The 22,622-nt window shown below is 46.1% G+C and overlaps 3 protein-coding genes across 4 annotated transcripts; 1 reads left to right on the top strand and 2 right to left on the bottom strand.

The window, feature by feature from the left end:
• Window positions 1-1,469: 1,469 nt before the first annotated feature.
• Window positions 1,470-6,876, bottom strand: LOC127591212 (cyclin-I-like). The gene is made up of 10 exons (XM_052051122.1): window positions 6,663-6,876; window positions 5,999-6,158; window positions 5,459-5,593; window positions 5,231-5,305; window positions 4,979-5,119; window positions 4,486-4,614; window positions 3,912-4,013; window positions 3,322-3,469; window positions 2,987-3,183; window positions 1,470-2,852 (listed from the first exon to the last, which is right to left on the bottom strand). Exons 2-10 carry the CDS (start codon window positions 6,110-6,112, stop codon window positions 2,646-2,648), a joined length of 1,248 nt encoding a protein of 415 aa, XP_051907082.1. The 5' UTR covers window positions 6,113-6,158; window positions 6,663-6,876; the 3' UTR covers window positions 1,470-2,645.
• A 768-nt stretch (window positions 6,877-7,644) lies between these two features.
• Window positions 7,645-14,636, top strand: LOC127591221 (cyclin-G2-like). 2 transcript variants are annotated; one of them, XM_052051135.1, is made up of 8 exons: window positions 7,645-7,800; window positions 8,784-8,915; window positions 9,349-9,483; window positions 9,611-9,861; window positions 11,064-11,142; window positions 11,231-11,329; window positions 12,331-12,533; window positions 13,413-14,636. In XM_052051135.1, the coding sequence occupies exons 2-8, from the start codon at window positions 8,811-8,813 to the stop codon at window positions 13,531-13,533; spliced, it is 993 nt and encodes a 330-aa protein (XP_051907095.1). In that variant the 5' UTR covers window positions 7,645-7,800; window positions 8,784-8,810; the 3' UTR covers window positions 13,534-14,636. The 2 variants fall into 2 exon arrangements, with proteins under 2 accessions (XP_051907095.1, XP_051907094.1); XM_052051134.1 differs by having other exon boundaries at window positions 9,346-9,483.
• Window positions 14,637-15,282: 646 nt separating this feature from the next.
• Window positions 15,283-22,267, bottom strand: LOC127591194 (TATA box-binding protein-associated factor, RNA polymerase I, subunit C-like). Its single transcript, XM_052051084.1, has 15 exons — window positions 21,830-22,267; window positions 21,317-21,428; window positions 20,895-20,944; window positions 20,721-20,816; window positions 20,437-20,504; window positions 20,119-20,366; window positions 19,728-19,859; window positions 19,534-19,651; window positions 18,187-18,258; window positions 17,974-18,109; window positions 17,750-17,878; window positions 17,478-17,667; window positions 17,262-17,399; window positions 15,876-17,158; window positions 15,283-15,651 (listed from the first exon to the last, which is right to left on the bottom strand). The coding sequence occupies exons 1-15, from the start codon at window positions 21,944-21,946 to the stop codon at window positions 15,490-15,492; spliced, it is 3,051 nt and encodes a 1,016-aa protein (XP_051907044.1). The 5' UTR covers window positions 21,947-22,267; the 3' UTR covers window positions 15,283-15,489.
• Between the last annotated feature and the right edge of the window lie 355 nt (window positions 22,268-22,622).

The raw sequence follows: 22,622 nt of genomic DNA, 5'->3' as shown, positions 1-22,622 counted from the left end.
CTTACTATGCATGGTCGTTTTTGTCGGCTAAAAACGCCTTACTATACATGGTCGGTTTTTTCGGCTAAAAACGCCTTACTATACATGGTCGTTTCTTTCGGCTAAAAACGCCTTAGTATACATGGTCGTTTTTTTCGGCTAAAAACGCCTTACTATACATGGTCGTTTTTTTTTCGGCAAAAAACGCCTTACTATACATGGTCGTTTTTTTCCGGCTAAAAACGCCTTACTATACATGGTCGGTTTTTTCGTCAAAAAACGCCTTACTATACATGGTCGTTTTTTTCGTCAAAAAACGCCTTACTATACATGGTCGTTTTTTTCATCAAAAAACGCCTTACTATACATGGTCGTTTTTTTCCGGCTAAAAACGCCTTACTATACATGGTCGTTTTTTTCGTCAAAAAACGCCTTACTATACATACTCGTTTTTTTCCGGCTAAAAACGCCTTACTATACATGGTCGTTTTTTTCGTCAAAAAACGCCTTACTATACATGGTCGTTTTTTTCGTCAAAAAACGCCTTACTATACATGGTCGTTTTTTTCGTCAAAAAACGCCTTACTATACATGGTCGTTTTTTTCCGGCTAAAAACGCCTTACTATACATGGTCGTTTTTTTCGGCTAAAAACGTCTTACTATACATGGTCATTTTTTTAGTCAAAAAACGCCTTACTATACATGGTCGTTTTTTTCGGCTAAAAACGCCTTACTATACATGGTCATTTTTTTCGTCAAAAAACGCCTTACTATACATGGTCGTTTTTTTCGGCTAAAAAAACGCCTTACTATACATGGTTGTTTTTTTCCGGCTAAAAACGCCTTACTATACATGGTCGTTTTTTTCGGCAAAAAACGCCTTACTATACATGGTCGTTTTTTTCGGCGAAAAACGCCTTACTATACATGGTCATTTTTTTCGTCAAAAAACGCCTTACTATACATGGTCGTTTTTTCCGGCTAAAAACGCCTTACTATAGATGGTCGTTTTTTTCGGCAAAAAACGCCTTACTATACATGGTCGTTTTTTTCGGCTAAAAACGCCTTACTATACATGGTCGTTTTTTTCCGTCTAAAAACGCCTTACTATACATGGTCGTTTTTTTCGGCTAAAAACGCCTTACTATACATGGTCATTTTTTTAGTCAAAAAACGCCTTACAAAACATGGTCGTTTTTTTCGGCTAAAAACGCCTTACTATACATGGTCGTTTTTTTCCGGCTAAAAACGCCTTACTATACATGGCCGCTTTTTTCGTCAAAAAAACGCCTTACTATACATGGTCGTTTTTTTCGGCTAAAAACGCCTTACTATACATGGTCGTTTTTCTGTAGTTTTTTTCCGGCAAAAAACGCCTTACTAACCATGGTCGTTTTTTCCGGCTAAAAACGGCTTACTATACATGGTCCTTTTTTTCTTAAGGTTTCTTAATTCTCCAAAATGACACTTTTCAAAAATAGACCCACTGTTCTCAGTTGTCACGCTTTATTTTCCTGTGCATTCGGGCACCTTGTTCAGCATCCAGCAGGTCCTTCCAGCAAGTTAAACAGAGTTTTTTGCAAGAATAAAACATACAGATTCAAATCAGAGCAGGTCGTGACTATCATCACTCATTTGGTTTTGCCCGAGTGTTCAGTTCAGACAGAAGAGCACATATTTCAGATGCTTCTTTTGAAAATGCCCTTGTATTTTCGACACAATATATTAACTTATTTTATAAATTGATCTGGTCAGCAGTAGCCAAAATAACTCTTTCATATACACACATTCTAATCCGATGAGAACATGTTCGGACATTTGTAGTTTTGCAATGCACAACTGGCTTCTCAAGTTACATTTGGAATGCTTTGAGTTTTTGTGGTTCAAGATACTCTTTAACGCTTGCTGTAGTTGTTTCAATTGTGATCAATATGTTTATATTTTTTTCCCGATTAGATTGATAATTTCCGCTTAAACCCAAAGCATCAACAAAGCAGCTTGAGAAACCTTCATTTTATTAGGCCGCCTCAACAAGCTGAGAGGCAAAACAAGACAAGGGGGACTTCATTTGCATTTCATGTCCATGTGATCTTTGCTAAATCTTGTAATGTTCTCATTACGAGTGAGAAGTTCAGTGACCCCACAGAAACATTCAAAAGTTGGATTGTGACACACTTGTCGAAAGGAAGAGAGCAGAGGAGAGTAAAACCATGACAAATTAAAGGAGAAAACAAATAAAAATTGACAAACACAAGAGAGTAGAGGATACTTTTAAGTATTTTTAGGTTAACTTTTTTTTGTTAAAATTTATGATTTTAGTTGTTTATATTATGTCAAACAATTGTAAGTATAACAGTAATAGCAGCAGTTTTTTTATATTATTTTTTTTTGGGGGGGGGGGGGGGGGACTCTGTTTACTGGTTGAAGGGGCTGACGGGAGCTGAGCTCAAGACACCTGAAGCAATTTGGGGGACGGATTGTGCTCATCCAAACCAACTAAACCATGGAGGTCGAAGTGAAACATCATTTCAGTGGCTGAATATGATTGGAGAATTTTATCCAACATTTGCTGTTCGAGGCTTTTGGACATTAATAACTTGATTGCTTTTTTGGTTTAAAAGATCGGAAGGAGGTTGTTTGCGATGAGCACAGTTGGGAGCGCTTTCTACGAGGCACAGATTGACTGCAATGGAGGGCAGGGGGAGGAGCTGCCTTCCTGTTGTGACGTCAGGCTCCTGAGGCCTCCCTCTGCACTTGCTGGTGTTACGGTCCCCATGGTAGGTGCTGCTTGGATGGCGGCAGTCATGACACCGTCTTCGTTGTACAGGCGCTTGATCCCATCGTAGAAGTCGTCCACCTCCATCTCCTCCACCTTCAGACATGGAGATGGAACATGGATATTATATTATTATTACAAAAAAAAGATCATTTGGGGGTTATACAAATGAAATAGACTTAATCCTACAACATTAAGATATAAGCATGGCAGTTGGGGGGCGCTGTTACCTTGCGCTTTGTTGAGGCCTTGCAGCGCATGGTGACTTTGTGCAGGCGGTTGAGGTGACCCGACGGTTTGGAAGGAGAGAGGAGTGCCATCAAGTTGCCGCGGTTGGGGGTGGACAGGGTGGTGCTGAAGCGCTGCTGGTGCCCCTCCTCTTCTCCGGCCGCTGGCGTGGAAGACTCAACAGAGGAAGTGATGTTCCCTGAAGAGAAGATGGAAAATAATAACGAATAAGAGACACTGAGGTGGATTGACCCGCCGGATGAAGCACCGGATCTCCTTGTTGACTACTCCGCGGACATCTTGTGTTCGACACTCTAAGTGCTGTGAGATTGTATACCCAGAGAGTCCTGTGCTGGAGGCTGCAAGTTGGTTTGGCTCCGAAGTGGGTGGTAGATGTAGACAGTGTTTGAAGGCAGGGAAGCCCGAGGCGCGCAAAGACTACTCGCAACCAGTTCTCGACTTTGAATCAAATCTGAGGTGTTGATCTGAGAAGAGGAAAAAAAGAAAAATAAATCATCTATGAAGGGTTTCTCCACAAAATACAGGTATTTACTCTCATCTGACCCTTGACCGGAACCATATGCACATTCTAGTAAGTTACTAGAAGCAGTTCTATAGTCAAATACTCAAACACGCTACACTCCTGGAATTCTATTTGATGCCGAGTCGACAAACGCGTACTTCCTCGTATCTGAAGGAGGTTTTTGTGTCGTAAACGTAACACAATTCCATGGCTCCCCTTGACATCGTTCAGGAGAAGCGGTGATATTGGAGGTATACAATTCCAAAGGTTGGAGTCTGTTCTCGATACCCACCCCGTTTGGAATCTCCACGCATGAAGTAGCGATAAAACGTTTGCCACATAGTTGCACCGAGTGAGCTTTTCTTTTCTTTTGGGGATCGACACATTTGAAGGAGCTGCAGTACCTGCGCCTTCCTGAGCAGTTCGATGGTGACGGCCAGCCAGTCGGGGCAGCAGCTCTCCAGCTCCAGGGTGATGAGGGCCAAGGCCAGCATGGATCCTCTCAGCTATGTGACAAAAGGGACAAACTTATACACTACATGCACAAGTCCGACATATAGAAGTACAGGAAAAAACACCAAAAAAATGAGTCAAGCGCACGGCAGAAGCAAGCAGATAATCTGCGGTCGAGTTATGTACGGTGTACATATTTGGGCCCGACCGATCAATTGACCCGCCGCCGATTTAATCTGCCAATATTGTCTCTTTCATAGTGTTCAAACTTCCTTGCAGGCCCCCGCAAAAGATTCTTTGCCTTCGTTAAACAAATACTATTCACCCAAGTATTGTAAAACGGTCAAATGCTCTGCCTGTAAATCAAATCTTTATTGTTAAATGTTAATTTATGAATTAAATATTGAATTAATCTGTCCATTCATTGCTAATTGGAATTCTATCCTGCCAAATATCGGAATCGGTCTTTGATAAAATTCCCCAAAAACCCCATTGGTTGGGCCCTAATATTTCCTCAAGTTGTACCTGAATGAGCGAGTGGTCAGCCAAACAGCGGTAAAGTCGTCGTGTGAGCAGGGCAAGATGCTGAGAGCGGTTCAGTCCCAGCAACGAGTCCAAAAACCCAGAACAACATGACAACACCATTGCATGGAACTATGGAAGAGGTAGAAACGATGTTGGAAAAGATTGAAAAAGACATTCATTATAAAAAAAATTATTCAAAACAAATCAATTAACCTATTATTTGATGAGATAAATGAATGCAAAAAGAAGAAATATATTTAAAATATACGTCAATGCGCGGTGATTGTTTTACACTTATGGCCACTCACTGCTTTACACACAAATATTTACTGTAGGTGTGACTTTGCTCCTGTGTTAGCAAAGGAAAGTCAGAACAGGCAATAAAAGGTTCCGGGTGACGACGGTGGCCCCCGTCGTAACCCGTCAACAATTAGTGCTTTAAATCTAACTGACGTCATGTAGGAGACTGCGTGCAGCATGTGGAAAGACGCACAATATGCAGGAAGTCCAACGGCGTGGCGCTGTGAAGATCCCAGTTGAGTTTGTCAAGGATGATTCTTTCCATCCTCAGGATTTCGGATGGCGAACAGCCACAGCTGCTGGACACAACCAACTCCCTCAGGGAGGGCACACACTGGGGGAGACACACGCACATGCACGTCTTCAAGTGTAACGGACAGCGATTTAACTTATTGTATAACTTTTTTACAGGAAATGTTTATGTTCATATTGCGTTTGTATTGACCTCATCCTCCTCACAGGTCTTGATAGCCAGGAAGAAGGAGGCAATAGCAATGCAGCGGAGGTACTTTGGACGAGCCTGAAGGCAAAGAATAAAATCCGACACAAAATCATGTACATCGTTTTATGCTACACTCCACCCCCAACACACACACACACACTTTAATAATGGCAATTGAATTATTCCATTCCATCAAAACTGTTAACTGCACAACTCAGGGCATTGGCATACCTTGATGGAAGCCAGGAAGCGATCCAGAATGCTAACAGCTAACACCAAAGTCTCCGGGTACAGCAGCAGTCTGTCATGGAGCTCTGTCAGCCAGCACACGGCCTTGTCCCGCTGAGTCGGGGAGATATCTGTATCCTTCGTGAAAAGACAGGAAATATGAACCATGCATCACACTGTCATGGATTTGTTTTAGTCCTTTGGATTAATCATATTCTGTTCTAGCAGAGAAAAAAATATATAAGAGATAAATACAACTTGAGACGGTATCACAGTAGGGTTGGCCAATGATAGGGCTGGGCGATTTGATTAAAAAGTGTATAAAGACATAAGTATATGAGTCAATATCAATATATTGGAATATGATGTATTTTGAAAATGTAACGTTTAAATAGGAGGGTAAAACAGCTATGAAAAAGTAAAATCAACTGGTCAATTTAAAGGTGACATAAAGGTTTTTCTAAACAGTGTTTTTAGAAAGACAACTTGCATTTTGATTTATTGTGTGTATTGAGTTCTATTGCAGTCGACCAAAGCCCTCACCTGTGAGGAGGGCTTCTTTGGCACATAGACCCTCCACATCTTGGCTTCCCTAGACATGGCCTTTTCGAGAAGAAAAGCCAGCCTGTGGACTCCCCAGGGTTCGGAGAACTTCATTCCTTCTCACCCTGGTTAAGCCTTCCTCCCCACTGGATACAGCTACCTGCAAGATGATAAAACTCCATTGTACTCGTTCATTTCAAACAAAAGCTGGGTTAGGCTTGGTATGAACTCGCGTAACATTGTGATGCACGGATTGGTAGATAGATTAGATTGGTAGATATGGATATTCGTGACAGCAATGTCTGTAGATTGTTGAGCAGCCAGTCATTATCTTTATGTGTCTTACGAAAGCTTACTAAATGAATGATAAACATAGGCATAGTGGCTTTCTGCCAAATCTACTGTTATTCCCCGGAACAGGGCTAATGTGTTTCCGTCGAACGAGCTAGCTTGTTGACCTGACGTCACAAAATAAACTGAAACTTCTCTTCGACGTGTAGCAATGGATTTGTGTGGGAGAGCCTTGTGAAGAGATGCGACCCGGATCAGCGGTTGTATTTTGACAAAAGAAAGCACGTTTGCTACGACAAGCGTGCTAAACGAATGCTTGCGCCATTTAAATAGCGGCGGTGGATCCAGGAAGTAGACGGCACCCTGACCTTACCTCCCCTGCGAAGCGGAGAAAACCACGGTTGGATTTCATCCGGTCCACTCAGTTCCGAGATAAATAAAGTCGGGGAAATCGGGGACCCGCGTTTTCGCTTAGTCGTCCATCTTGGCTTCCATTGGGGGCCTTACTGTAAAATATAAAAATAAACTTGGGGAAAGGAGACAGCGACTGTCCGCTTCCGAAGAGGGGACTGGGGGAAGAGAGAAGAAAATAAACCCCGCCTCTCTCTTGGCCCCGGGCCAATGGGAGAATTAAAAAAAAAGCATTCGTGTGACCGAGACATTTTTTATATTTTTCAGAGCTTTTCACTTACTTATTTAGCTTGATCTTTATTTAAGCAACTTCCAAACACTGACGTTTGCGGAATATCCGCACAGTGGAGCACAAATTCACGAGATACATCGGTGTACTTGACTGATCAGTTGTATAACATTCATAACGTGTTTTTTATGTTATGGGTCGTATATTTACACAGTGCATCATATCTTTTTCCACGGTAAACTACTCATGTAATTTGTTTAGTTTTTTTGATTGAGTCTGTCTGTTGCGATCATAAATCACACGGTAGCCTAAAGAGAATTTGACTGAGAAAAATACATTTGTGAAGAGATCTACCCGAAACCCTTACGTAATGCAATATTTTGCGACGAGCCTCCATCTCAGATCAAGAGCCAATCAAAAACGCCTATTTTGGGCGGATTATTTGAACGTGAAAATGCGCGGCTCGGTGATTGGGTAATAGAAACGTCAATCCAAAAACAGTCGTCTTTTGTTCAAGGTCGGTAATATTCCAGTTCCAGTGGTAGCTTTCGTCAAGGTGATAATATACTTGTCGTGTGACATATTGTAGCATCATGTCAATGATTGTTATGACCTCGGCCTAAATAAAACGACAATAATGTCTGTAATAATGTACGTATTACGCTTGAACGTTAAAGCCGCTACGGCCGGAGGCGATTTCTGGTTTTACCCCAATGTCACGATTGGTTCATCTGACGTGACGTAATTGGTGGGCGTATGTATTAGCAACATCAACAAAAGGGAGAATAGAGAAAGGAGACGGACCGCAGGAAAAACACAAGACTACACCACCCAAATACAACAGAAATGTGGATCTAATTTGCTTTAAAAGGTAGGATCAGTTTGTAGGGATTATTGAGATATTACACAGACGCTGCGATGAATTCATTCTGTCTGCGAATCGGCGGAGAGAATTAACGGAGGAAAGTAAAGGAATGACAATTTTACATTGGCTACATCTAAATTAGAAGAGTAATCGAACGATCATCAAATATTCACCACGTCTCTTATTCGATGAATTTATCACCAAAGTTGTGTTTAATGCGTGCAGTTTCGAAAACTGTATTCAAGTCAAATCTCCAGTTTCGTCTCTACACGGAAAACAGGCATTCCGCTAATATTTCGTTCTTTTTTTTACGTCGGTTCGGAGAAAAATAGCAATTTGACAACAGTTTGCAAGCACAGTATTCCCCTGACAGCCATCTGTGTATTTTTCACTTGGACGTTGTTGGTATCCTCGGGATCGTGTTCTGTCCAAGGAACGTTTTTTTAAAACCATAGCAATACAGGAACAAAAACACATGAATATACAGTATATATTATGTATTATTATGCCATAATGTTAAAAACGTTTGTTTTGGTGTCAACGACGCCGAAGTAGGGTAGAATGTTTTGCAGTTTGAGGAATCGGAAAAAACAGCCCCTCCCCCGCTCCGAAGGGGAAGATTTAAAAGGTTCGCGAGCTGCAGTCTACGACAGATTCAGCTCCCTCGGTTGCCATCTATTAAGTCAAGAAAACGGAACTGAACCTTGTGTCGTTTTTTTTTTAATGAGCGTTTTACGGGCCAAATAAACAAGCGACGCCGTCCAAAAGGACAGTCAGTTGTTTTGTTTTTTGCTCTGGGGCCCACAAGGCGTTCACTCCCGAGAAATCTGACACCCGGGTCCAGTTGTGGGGAAGTGGGCCGGCCTGCGAGCTGTGCTCGTCACTTCTTTCCTAAAGCAGGTCAACATTCTGGATCAGTCTAGGGGCAGATATCAGTGACAACACACAATCCACCGACCAGAATTACATAAGTGTTTTTGCTCCTGTAGTGAGAAGACGAGAGTGCCAGCTGAGACATGGATGCCTTCAAACTGATGAAGGAACTGCGGGCCAACTACGAGCTGGAGGTCTATTATCTCCCCAAGGAGACGGGCCTGAGTCTCATCGAGTCCACTAATCAGGTGAGTCTACTGGCTCGACTTTCAATAAAGCCATTTCTTCCTTGACATGTCAAGGGTTTGAGTTTCTTCTTAACTGTACTCAGATGACATAACCATAACTTGCCGTTGTAAACTGTGACTCTGAATTTCATAAAACAATAAATTTAAGAGACCAATTGAATGCCAGCTCAGATGTGTCGTGACCCACTTTGCAAGTGTGTCGTTTCCCCAACCTTTGTGCGCCCATGGCAAATCTTTTCCTCTCTTTCTTTCAATCCATCCACGCAGCCTCACAAGGGCTCCGGAGTGTGCCTGACTCGATGGTGTGGAATTTGCATGTTCTCCTTGCGCTCGCTTGAGTAAAATCAATGGAAGACTAAAAATTGGCCATAGGCGCGCACGCGAATATGGGGGCAGGATTGTGTAAAACTAACCTGCGTTGATTTTCCAGAAGGACGGGCGGATCTCAGCCAAGTGCAGGGATGCCAAAGTGGAGGACTTGTGGAGTCTGACCAGCTTCTTTGGCTACAGCACGCAGACCTTCGTCCTGGCGGTGAACCTGCTTGACAGATTCTTAGCCATGATGAGGGTATGAGATGCTCCTATTTCAACGGTTTCAGTTTAAAAGTGTTTTTTTTGGGGGGGGGGGGGACTGGTGATACAACACAGGATCATCATTAAGTATGAAAAAAAAACCCAGCATATGTCAATTTCAGATCCAACCGAAGCACTTGTCCTGCGTCAGCCTGAGCTGCCTCCACATGGCCGCCAAAATGACGGAGGAGGAATGCAACCTGGCGTCCACCGACGAGCTCATCCGCATCGGGCAGTGCCGCTTCAGCGTGTCCGACCTCGGTCGGATGGAGAAGATCATCACGGAGAAGCTGGACTTCAAGTCCAAATCTGTCACGGCCTTGACCTTTCTGCACTTGTACCATCGGATTGCACTATCTCACTCCACCGAGAGGTAAGGAAGGAAGACTGACCGCCCCCCCCTTCTTGTTTTCCTCTTTTCGTTGCAAAGAACACGAGAGTCGCACACATCTGAGATGGAATAATTGATTGATGACACCTATCGACTATTTAGTCTTCAATTAAAACGAGCACGCGAGTTTTTGGAATGCCGAGGATGTCAATTCCACACAGGAAGGCCCAAGTCAAGATTCAAACCCAGGACCTCAGAACTGTGAACCAGAAATGCACATCACGAGGGCACTGCGTTGCCCCAGATTGAACCGAGTCCAATCAAAACAGACGCGCTGCTAGCTTGCACGCGCAGCTACTAAATAAAAACAATCAAAGAAGGCTTCAAACTGGAAAATATTTCATGACACGCTTGACATCCGCCCCCCCTCCCCTCGGCATTTGGGCCTTTCTGCCGCCACAGACGTGCTGTCTGCAAATTCAACTTTCGCTCGACGTTTTCTGCTGCCAGCGCGTAAAAAAAAAAAAAAACTCATTGTTTTTGTGCTGGGCGGCCCGGTAGTCCAGTGGTTAGCACGTCGGCTTCACAGTGCAGAGGTACCGGGTTCGATTCCAGCTCCGGCCTCCCTGTGTGGAGTTTGCATGTTCTCCCCGGGCCTGCGTGGGTTTTCTCCGGGTGCTCCGGTTTCCTCCCACATTCCAAAAACATGCATGGCAGGCTGATTGAACACTCTACATTGTCCCTAGGTGTGAGTGTGAGTGCGAATGGTTGTTTGTTTCTGTGTGCCCTGCGATTGGCTGGCAACCGATTCAGGGTGTCCCCCGCCTAGTGCCCGAAGACAGCTGGGATAGGCTCCAGCACCCCCCGCGACCCTAGTGAGGATCAAGCGGCTCGGAAGATGAATGAATGAATGAATGAATGAATGTTTTTGTGCTTGGCGGCGCTTTTCCACCGCACTCGGCGTCGTTTGTGTGAGCAGAAGCGTCTCGCTTTGGGCCGGCAGTCGACTATCAAGATGGCCGCGTCTGGCTGAAGCGCGCCGATAAGATTTATTGCCGACATCCACACTTGCATAATCGGCCGCGGGTCATGTTTGTGTTTTGCGACACACCGCGCGAGACGTGAAATACGCGAGCGGCGTTTCAATATGGTCGTGCGGCAGCGAAAGTACCTTCCTTTCTAATTTCCTGGGGCGACGCCGCCAAGTTTGAAGTTGAATTGACGCTCGTCACTCGTGTGAACAGGAAGGAGACGTTGAGCCTGGAGACGTTGGAGGCTCAGCTCAAAGCCTGCCTGTGCCGGATCTCCTTCTCCAAAGCCAAGGTGGGAATTCACGGCCGACGTGGTCGACTTGCATCGGACGGCGGCTGAATTACAAAACCGCCCTTGAACATTTTCCCCTTCCATCTAGCCGTCTGTCCTGGCCTTGTCGCTCCTGCGGCAGCAGATCGAAGCCATTCAGTCGCAGGACATGTTGGAAATAGCCCGTCACGTCCAGAGACACCTGAAGGTAAACAAAACACAGCAGATGCGAACCATTTCAAGTGACCAAGGATGGTTCGTCGCTCTCTTAAGTGCTAACTATTAGCCGCCGATGCTAAAACGTCACCAAAGCAAAGTGAGTGGTCGGCATCATAACAACTCTGAGCACTCGGCCGAGACTTTGTAAGCGGCCAGTTGCGAGCCTCCTTGCATGTGTACAAACTAGGCATGTTTATTTTTAGCCAGGCGCCGATCCAATAAACGTTCTCCTCCTGTCTTTGGAGGTACGCGTTTATGAAAGATGTCATTTAGTGGTAATTCTATCAAGAGACGCGTGCTCATTTTTGCAAAAAAGTCAAACCGTGAAATTGGATGTTGGGTTTGAACAAAATGAGACTATTTGTCTTTGTTTGGGGCGGCCCGGTAGCCCAGTGGTTAGCACGTGGGCTTCACAGTGCAGAGGTACCGGGTTCGATTCCAAATCCGGCCTCCCTGTGTGGAGTTTGCATGTTCTCCCCGGGCCTGCGTGGGTTTTCTCCGGGTGCTCCGGTTTCCTCCCACATTCCAAAAACATGCGTGGCAGGCTGATTGAACGCTCTAAATTGTCCCTAAGTGTGAGTGTGTGTGCAAATGGTTGTTCGTCTCTGTGTGCCCTGCGATTGGCTGGCAACCGATTCAGGGTGTCCCCCGCCTACTGCCCGAAGACAGCTGGGATAGGCTCCAGCACCACCCGCGACCCTAGTGAGGATCAAGCGGCTCGGAAGATGAATGAATGAATGAATATTCCCAAATTGCTTCGATATTCCAAAGAGTACGTCATCGCTCCAATATGTCGTGATTGAGGTCCAAAGAAGTATTCAGCCTCCTATTTATTTTTTTTCTTTAAGCTACAGGTCTGAAAAAAAGAATCCAGTTGCACATTTGGAAGCTCGAGCGTGTACATTATATTTACGGTGGACGGCAGGTCAAAGGGGGGGGGGGGTGGGGGGCAAACCGGGCCTAATGGTTCTGCTGCCTGTTTGGTTTCAGATTGCAGACAGCGAGCTGCTGTTGTGGCGCGCTCAAGTCGCTCAGTGCTTGTCGGACTACGCCTCTCCGGAGTGCAGCAAACCCAATCATAGGAAGCTGCAGTGGATCGTGTCGCGTCGGACCGCCCAGAACCTGCACAGCAGTTATCGCAGCGTACCCGAACTGCCCACCATCCCCGAGTGCTGCTGGGATGAGAGTGAGAGGTGAGAGTCACCACATACCCGTGCAGCCTGCCCCCCCCCCCCCTTAAAAAGAATTTTTTAAATGAGCCAGACACTGGTGCACTCATGCCCCAAAATCGTCATGCAACGGCAGGTTCGAGTCAGCTGGAAAATACCAAACACGCCTTCTGGTGACGCATTCAATGAAAAAGAAACCAAGCCCAAGGGTCAACACAGACATTCAAGTTTCTACAGCAAGCCAATGAGTGTTTTTTTTTTTTTTTACGAGCAGCTTAACGTCATTCTAAAGAAACAGTGCGTCACACAGCCGTGGCCAGTTTACGTGACATCACGCAAGGCCTCGCCCTTTTGGTGCAACAAAGGGCTTTTCCGAAACGTCCGGCTCATGTTGAAACGGACGACGAAAGAGGAACTTGACTCAGTGGCCACATATATTAGTTCGGCGTCAATCTCTGCGAGCTAAATAATCACATTCAATTTGAGGAGATATTAAATTGTTTGGCACCTCTCCGAGCTTTTAATGAGGTCAATATTAGAAACTGGCTTGGCTGATATAATTACCGGTGAGAGTATTTATTTCAATTTTGGTTTTCAGCCATCCGAACAGGAAGTATGTCAACAAAGCCGGTGACGTTCAGTTTTGACATCAGGACTGACTGACTGACAGTCAGCTGACACACGTGACTGCAAATATTTTTGCGCAACCTCAAGTGGAAGTTAGAAAAGCTTTTTTTTTTTTTTTGCTGTGTCATGCATGTCAGTGAATTGCAAATATATGTTCGGCAAATTTTTACATTTTAAGATGTCCTGACTTTTCTGTACATAAAACACGACTATTTGTGTGTAGACAAATTAAAAACCGCGTGTTTTAATTTTTTTTTACAATGATTTTTTTTTCAGTGAGGACTCCTGCGAGGACATGATGAGTTCGGGCGAGGAGTCCCTCAGCAGCTCGCTTGGCAGCGATGGCGAAGGGCCCTTTTTCCCGCCGCACCTCCGCCGCCAATACCTCAACGCCTGACGTCGCCGTGCCTCACGCCCACCCCCCAGAATGTTCCGACTTTTAATTTATTGTCTGATAAGCTCCGGCGCGAGAAGTGAATTGCACAACGCCTGACAGCAGAGCAGACGTGCGTTTTTAGATTTTTAGTTAGATGTGTCAGTGGTACATTCCAAGATGCAGAATAGGTTGAAGACGCTCTGGTTGGTTGGGGTGCAAGAACCGCTGTCAGTTCAGAGCAAAAAAAAAAAAAATACTGTTCAGTTGTTGTGTCAAGAACTTTAATTTAGCTCAAATGTGGCATGCATAGAAAGTGTTGAGTGTTAATCAAAGATGAATTAGTTTACTGATGCACAGAAGCCGAGGGCAGCTGCAGTTGCAAATATCTGCATTTGATCCGGAAGACTTTCATTTTGAACGAGACCTTTCAAGAGTTCTCAATTTTATTTTTCGTGCATATGTAGATTAAGTGACGATATCTTGTGAACTTATTCTGTTGAAATTCCGACAAGTCCCGAGACGTATCGACTCAAAATAGGAGGCCATGAATTTATTGGACCATCGGCAGCAGTAAGGATGGAAACATTTGGGTTTGACTGAATACTTTGAGTGACTGCAACTGCCCTCGACTTGTGAGTTTGGTCATTTTGCACAGTTTGTAATTTGTGTGTTGGAGACAAAAGTTTTGTTTGTTTTTCTTGCGGAACATTTTTCTTGACTCTCCTGAGGCCATTTACTCAAAAGTGCAGCAAAGAGCACTTTACTCCCCCTGTAGAGAGTCAAACACTGTTGACTCATTTGGCGAGTGTGTTATTTGTGATAGTGTGCGGGTTTGTTTGTTTGTTTTTTTTAAACCCCAAAGTTAAAGTTGCCAATTTTAGATGTAGCTTAAAAAATGTTTTTTGAAAATTGTCCCAAAAAGAATGTTGTGTGGAACAAACTGATGCTGAATTTAACATGTTAAAAAAAAAAAAATCCAGAAATGCATAGAAAAATGTAAAATTGTAAATGATGTACAAAAAAAAAAAATTATAGTCCTTTGTAGATATGACGTTAATTTATTCTTTTGTCACATGTACTTGGAAAAAAAAAACATCTTATAAAAAAAGGTTATTTTTTAAACACTTTGGCTCTCTTATCTTTACAGTCAAGCGGCAACCTAAATTTAGCTCATCTACGATGGACTGATGCAAATTTCTGTGGTCTGACGAGTCCACATTTCCATTTTTTTTTAGCAGTAGAGCTGCAACACAACTCAGATCAGTTTCTACTGTACTGATTCTCGGAAACGGGACCGAAACCCACAAACGGTCGACAGCCATGATCAGTGTTGGAAGAGAAAATTACTGCGGTGAGATGAGAAGTTATGCTGAAGATAAAGTCACTCTCAACCTCTGACAAATTGAGCGAAGTAGCTGATTAAACGGTTTCTTGAAATAGGTTGAACGGGCACATTTCATCAAATGGAATTCGTCACTTCACCGATTGCAAATATCAGCATCCATGATTCAATTCATCACCGGATAGTCCACATCTCCACATTGCATTGCCGCGCCGCGCGCCCGCACACATTGAATATAAAAATGTCTCTTGGTCCTACCGGATCCGGCATGCACCGCGTCTTCTGCCTTGTGAGGGGTTGCGGGGAGTGGAAGATCCATCCGGCTTGTGAGCAAATTAAAAACCATAATCCATTATGTATCTTGAGGTCGCGAGGTCGTAAAAACCACGTGCAAAAAGAGCAGAGGCATTCCGTCCCTGAAATGGTTGCTTTGGGGGTTGGGAAGGTTTCAGGTTCCATAAATCCGTGACTGATGGAATGACTTGATTTTGTTAAAAAAAAAAACCACACACACATCTAACTGAATGCTGTATATGGGATGGGATGGGATGAGGGGGGGGGGGGGGCTCAAAATGTTTTTCAGCCAAAAATGTCAAGACTGCATTTTGAACATGGGGCAATGAAAAAAAAAAAAATCAAAATCCCATACGCGCCTTCTTTTTCTTGGGCTGTGAAGACTGTGAGCAAGGCCGCCCCAGTGAACTCTGGGAGAGGGGCAGAGACTGGGAGGGGTGACGCACCGGCCCCCATAAAGGCCCCTCCGCGTCAAAGTCGTAGTCGTGTTGAGCGGGATCGTCCTGCGTGCACAACAGGAATGATTAGAATCCACTATAAAAGAAATTGCGACCCCCCCCCCAGCCAGTCCCGATTGATATTGCTCAACATGGCGGCTTGGTATTTTAACTGCAGTTGCAACGTTGCGCCACTATAGAGGCGCTATACCAACAAGCAGTTCACAGTTCACAGTTGACTCGGAATAACTCCCGACAAAGAAAGACATGAATGTGAAAAACCCAGCCACCTGTGATCCGAAGAGAGAGGCGAGGAAGTCCTCCGCAGGGCGTTTGCTTCTCCTCTGACCGGATGGCGCCGAGTCAAGTTGGACGGTCTTCATCGGGGTGAGGACGATTGGCGCGGGCGAGTCGGCTTCCGCCAGCACGGCGGCGGGCGTCTTTGCTCTCGGCGCCTCACTCTCCGTCGCGCCCTCCGTCTCCAGCCTTTCCGTTTCCGAGGCCGCCCCGGAGGACCAGCCCCTAAAGTCCGAGAAATCATCCAGCTCGGACTGGTAGGTGATTGACGAAGTGAAGCTTTCGGAAAGCGCCAGCCGTCGGCCGGCGGATCGCATCCTGGCCTCCCTTTCCTTCCTCCTGCGCCTTCGCAGCGCGTTCCTCTTGAATTCCTTGTTCAGGCCCAGCCGGTCTTGCCACCACGCTCTCCACTTGTCCTCGCCTCGCCAGGCCAGGGTCAGACGCCGACTGAGATCGTCGGGCCACGCCTCCGCGTCCACCTGCTGGGGAAACGGCACCACGTCGGAAGAGGCGGAGCTTCTCACCAGCGGGGAGCGCTCGGACATGCACAGACTCAGTTGACGTCTCATACTCTGGCTCTCTTGGGACACTTTTTTAATTTTGTCGCCGGTCAGACCGAAGAGCCCGCCGGCGTTGACGGTGACTTGGTGCGGGGGGCGCGGACGCGGCTTCTTTTTGCGGCTCTTGCGCATTAGTTTTTGGAGCCAGACTTTCCACGTGTTGAGAGCATCTTCGCCCAGTTGGAGAGGTCGATGAGCGTGCGCGTCCTGAACGCCGCTTGGCGCATTTCCATTTTCTCCATCCGCACTCAATCGGCGCTCGGGCGCTTGATCATCATTGACGAACAACTGCAGGTTGAACCCTTTCAGGTTTCGTCCTCTCCGTCGTGTCTCTGAATCCTCAGAACCGGTGTCCGAGTTCCCGAAATCCCCGCGGAGTTTTCTCTCCGGTGTCTCGGCCACAAATCTGTGAAGGATTTGAGTTGGCGGAATGACGTCCTCGTCGCCGGACGTGTCGGGAACCGTCAACTGAGAAGGCGCGAGGCGAGGCGCTGAAGATTCTCTCGCCGTTTCCGGGGTACTTTCCAGCGTTGCGGGCGGAGGCTTCCGGGGGTTTGTTTCAGGGGGGGCTTCGTCCTCCGTCGCCGGGGGCGAGGAGCCGTCCGGCCGCTCGTGTTCAAGGATCTGGTAGAAAATATCGCCTGCCTGGGTCAGCTGGAGCACGCAGACGCAATCGTAGCTTCCGTCTCTGGCGCTCCTTTGGATACACGTTAGACCTAAAAATGTCAAAACGGGGGTTTTTTTTCCGATGACTCTTACGGCCTCGTGAACGGCATTCGATGGCGGTAAAACAAAGAGTTCATGGCGATCTCGCCGCACCCGCAGACGACGAGGACAGCCTGTTCGCCGCCGTGTCCTGGCGGTGCGGGATCTGGACGGGAAGGTGCTGGAGGCTGTCGCGAGGCCGGAGTAGCGACTGCGGCGGGCCCACGCTGACGCACGCTTCCGTTCTGCCACCTGAACGTGTCGACATCAACATGTCAACGTGCACAGACAACCCCCCCCCCGACCCCCCACCCCCCAGTAATTCCAAACCTGAGTACTGCAGCTGCGTGACTTCCTGAGAGCTCTGGGAAGCCAGGAAAACCTTTGCGCTGCGAGCTCTGCTCCCGGATGACGATACGCCGGGAAGGACGTGACAGAACATGGGCGGGGAATGCATCATGTGATCCATCTTCAGCACCGGCAAGCGGGGGAAGCGCTCGTCGAGAATGTAGGCCGAGTACTAAGAGTTGACACGGGAAGGTCAAATCGATTTTTTTTCTCCCAGACTACGAGACATGAAGCCTTCGATGGAGACGCGTTACCTGAGTGGTGACGAGATGGTGGAAGGCGTGAACCTCAGCCAGATATTTCGAGAGGAGAAGCCTCTCTCCAGCCCTGCACGCCGCGGTGCTGCTGATGCTAAACAGCGTGCGATTGGAGGCGGGACTCGTCTGAGGGGGGGGGGGGGGGGGGGGGGGTGACAAAACAGGAGCCAATGTGTGGCGCGTTATATTTCCCCCCAAAGTTTTGTCGCGTTCAATCTCACCCTGATATCGCAGAGTTCCGCGCCGGTCCTGTCGGCGTAGAGCATCACCCGAGGATGGGCGGAGAACTCACACCATCGCCATGACGACTTAGCATTAAAGTAAAGATTGCTGTCGTCCTCCCAAACCTTTTGGATTCTGACGCAGTTGGGAGGGAAATGTGAAAATCCAACCTTCATTTTGGAGCGACTTTTGCCGACCGGAAATGCTCTTACCCTTTGCCAACAGTCCACAAGTTTACGATTCCACTTTCACTTGCCACCAAAACTTCACCTAAAACGTGAGGACTAATGACATAAAAATATATATATATATTTTTTGAAACAGAGATGAAATATTTATTTTCATTCATCTTCCGTACCGCTTGATCCTCACTAGGGTCGCGGGGGGTGCTGGAGCCTATCCCAGCTGTCTCCGGGCAGTAGGCGGGGGACACCCTGAATCGGTTGCCAGCCAATCGCAGGGCACACAGAAACGAACAACCAACCACGCCCACACTCACACCTAGGGACAATTTAGAGTGTTCAATCAGCCTGCCATGCATATTTTTGGAATGTGGGAGGAAACCGGAGCACCCGGAGAAAACCCACGCAGGCCCGGGGAGAACATGCAAACTCCACACAGGGAGGCCGGAGCTGGAATCGAACCCGGTACCTCTGCACTGTGAAGCCGACGTGCTAACCACTGGACTACCGGGCCGCTACCGTTCAATTAATTATCTAATTAATTAATCATTCATTCATTCATCTTCCGAGCCGCTTGATCCTCACGAGGGTAGCGGGGGGGGGGTGCTGGAGCCCATCCCAGCTGTCTCCGGGCAGTAGGCGGGGGACACCCTGAATCGGTTGCCAGCCAATCGCAGGGCACACAGAAACGAACAACCAACCACGCCCACACTCACACCTAGGGACAATTTAGAGTGTTCAATCAGCCTGCCATGCATATTTTTGGAATGTGGGAGGAAACCGGAGCACCCGGAGAAAACCCACGCAGGCCCGGGGAGAACATGCAAACTCCACACAGGGAGGCCGGAGCTGGAATCGAACCCGGTACCTCTGCACTGTGAAGCCGACGTGCTAACCACTGGACTACCGGGCCGCTACCGTTCAATTAATTATCTAATTAATTAATCATTCATTCATTCATCTTCCGAGCCGCTTGATCCTCACGAGGGTAGCGGGGGGGGGGGTGCTGGAGCCCATCCCAGCTGTCTCCGGGCAGTAGGCGGGGGACACCCTGAATCGGTTGCCAGCCAATCGCAGGGCACACAGAAACGAACAACCAACCACGCCCACACTCACACCTAGGGACAATTTAGAGCGACCAATCAGCCTTCCACGCATGTTTTTGCAATGTGGGAGGAAACCGGAGTACCCGCAGAAAACCCACGCAGGCCCGGGGAGAACATGCAAACTCCACACAGGGAGGCCGGAGCTGGAATCGAACCCGGTACCTCTGTACTGTGAAGTCGACGTGCTAACCACTGGACTACCGGGCCGCCTATGAAATATTTATCTTTGCTTTATTTTGTCTTGGGCCCTGTAGATTGCTTTCCAGCTCACCTGACAGTAACACAAGTGGCAACCTCTTTGGTGTTGACAACTTGCAGCAAACGCGGTTCTTCTCTGTCGCCAAATCTCCAAAGGCCGCACAAACGATCCGAGCGCACAGCGACACAACCTAGAGATAGAAACAAAAATCAAAAGCGGGATCACGCGACCTCCCGTCGGACTGACGACGTGTTTCTCCGCCTTACAAATGTTGAACAAGGACGCTGAGCTGATCTGCCGGATGGGGCCTTTCAGTTGGAAGCCGAACGGTTTGCTTTTGCTGGAGTTCAAGGAGAAACATTTGTCCGGCTGGAGCTCCCACGCCACCCTGTGGAAGTCTGAGGTACTGCTTTAAGAACCATCACCGCCACACTTTTCATGAGCAAGAAGAACCAAATAATAATAATAATAATAATACATTTTATTTGTGGGCGCCTTTCTAGAAACTCAAGGACACCTTACAACAAGCAGTTAAAAAAATAAAAAAATAGGCAAACGATTTCCTGAGAAGTACACTGGATGGCGATGGGACATTCTTTTTTTTTTTTTAATGGTGTGTCCTGATGAGAAACCGTTCAAGGATGAATTCAAGGATACTGAGCCGGTCCATTCCCCGGTTTCCGGGATAGAGGAGGCAGCCATGTTGAGAGTCTCCAATTTGGCAGAAGGGGATGAAGTCGAGTGCGCCCCCTGTGGCTCCTTCATAGAACAGCTGGCGGTCTCTCTGCTCCGTCAGTTCCTCATACAACAGCGAGCCCAGGAGCTCCGGCGGGACATTTTGCACCACATCTGACAGCAAAGCACTGTAGGCCTGAAGTGATGTGGAGCAATCTGAGCGGTGACATCTGCGAAGCAACAAGAAATGTCAGAAAACCTCCGCCAGACATTTACTAGCGTTTGCATTGTGACACTTACAGTGGAAAATTCAGCAGGTCAAGGAACCGTTTGATCTTCCACGTGTGAACCGCATCCTTGTGTTGACGCTGTCATTTACACACAATGCACAACAACTATTTTAGCGACTAATCGCATAACTACCTTCTTCTCCCCAAAGGTAACCCACAAAAAAAAAAATAGACAAGAGTCAGAGAACGTTGCCGCTGACTCTGAATCACTGCAATGAAGAGTTCATGATGAAGTTAGTTGGGTCGTTCTAATAAACAGATTTTTGTTTTTTTTAAATAACAAAGCAAAATCACCTGTTTCCTTCCATGCTTAAAATAGAAATTGTCCCCCAGAACTTCACTTATGCATCCAAAGGCATCTTGGCAATGATCGATGTAGAAGTTCTGCATCTACACATGACAGAGTTCAAGAACATGTAAAAAAAAAAAAATTATGAATAGAGAAGCGAGATGCCAAACTGCACTCACATGCTCTGTGAAGTCCAGTGGATTAGGAAGAGTTGAAGACCAAATGAGAGCTGAACATTGGGGGAAAAATAAATACAAATAAAGTATGGCAAATTATTTAAAAGTGTCACTTAATTTATTCAGATTTCATTTCAGAAAGTGTGAGGGGTAAGGGGGTGTCTTTTTAGATGCATGTTTTAAATTGTTCGTTTTTCGCCAATTTCTAAAAACGGTATGTAAATGGCACTGAGCAGAATTTTCAAGTCAACAGCAATTTGAATGATTAAAATGTTTTACCTCCCTCTGATAATGGGATTTTTTTCAGAAATAAAAAAATAGTTTTTGTTCCAATGCACAGTTCCAAATGATTTGCATACACTATTTAGTAAATTTTGATAACCTTTGAACATAATTTCTGTAAATAGCAGCTGTCAGTCACTCACAGTTATTTGGTTTGAGGAGGGGAATCGGTGCCGGTTCTCTGTGACGCCAAATCTCCCCTTTCACCTGATGTCTGGATGTAAAGGTCCAGTTGCTTGGAGGTCCAGAGCCGCCCTGAAAGCACAACGTGCTTTTTATGATTACTATCAAGATTATTAGTGGTGAGAAGTGACGGAGAAATACCTCGTTACTGTACGGTTAGTTTTCAGGTATCTGGACTTTGAATATTTACTTTTCTGACGTGATATTACCTTTAAAAAGGAAGTTCAATGACTACTTCCACCAAATTCTTCCTTAGACAAACAGGTCAAGCTCTACTTAAGCACAAAGTTCCACGTCAAGTATGTGTCAGTGTCACATTTTGCACCGCCCCTCACGTGCAGTTGACAGAGGATTTCAAAATATTAGACACGTCACAGGCGTCTTGCAAAGACTCAGTGGTTATCTCTGGAAATGTCTCACACGGCGCTCGAATTAAATTAAATCTCAACAAACTTTGCTAAAAAAAAACCAACCTGAGGTTGGACCAGATCGTAACTGCCCCAAATTTCAGCACAAGGTTTCTGCGAGCCGCCTGGTGGTCCACTGTTGTAGAATGAGGGGAAAAGCTGCGGTGGGAAGTGGTAATCCATTTTCTTTGCATTAACCGATTTGGAAGATTTAGAGTTTGAATGGTAGCAAGCCCCTCGCTGTGCCACAGAACACGTCTGAATATGTTCAGGCTTGAGATTCGGCTAACGCTAGCAGGTTGTAGTTGCAGCATAAAAAAATTGGCTTCTTCTTTCTTGGTCGAATCATCTCGACAATCAATTGGACGTCATATTAAAAAAATAAATAAACCTTTCCCGAAACGTTAAAACTTACAGCATGTTAAACTGTCAGTAAGTCCTCGAGCCACGTTTGCATGGCCAGCACGTGTGTTAGTCGACTGGTTGAATTTCCAATCTTGGAAAAGCTTTTGAATTTACTTCCGGTTTAGACGTGTAGAAACCGGAAGTAAGTACAAAAGCTGTTCGCTTGTGGTAACCGGAAATATTTGTATGGCTGTCATAATAAGAGTGTGAACATGACAACGCTGATTAACAAAAAACACACGTCAGTTGGCTTTCATGCCAGAATGAATCCACTAAGATTGTAAAAATATAATAAGCTAAATATTCTGGAGCTCTGGGTTTGAATCTCGGCACCTCCTCCTGCTCGCGTGGGCGCTCGTCTTCTCCAAAAACATGCAGGTTAATTTTAAGTGGAAGTGTTAGAATATGGTGTCTTGGTTGAAATTAATATGCATGTATAATTATTTGTGAGTGA

Source organism: Hippocampus zosterae, chromosome 18 (genome assembly GCF_025434085.1).
Source record: "Hippocampus zosterae strain Florida chromosome 18, ASM2543408v3, whole genome shotgun sequence".
Classification (NCBI taxonomy): domain Eukaryota; kingdom Metazoa; phylum Chordata; class Actinopteri; order Syngnathiformes; family Syngnathidae; genus Hippocampus; species Hippocampus zosterae.
Note: the sequence above shows the minus strand (reverse complement) of the source record. Positions and strands in the feature narration are given on the sequence as shown.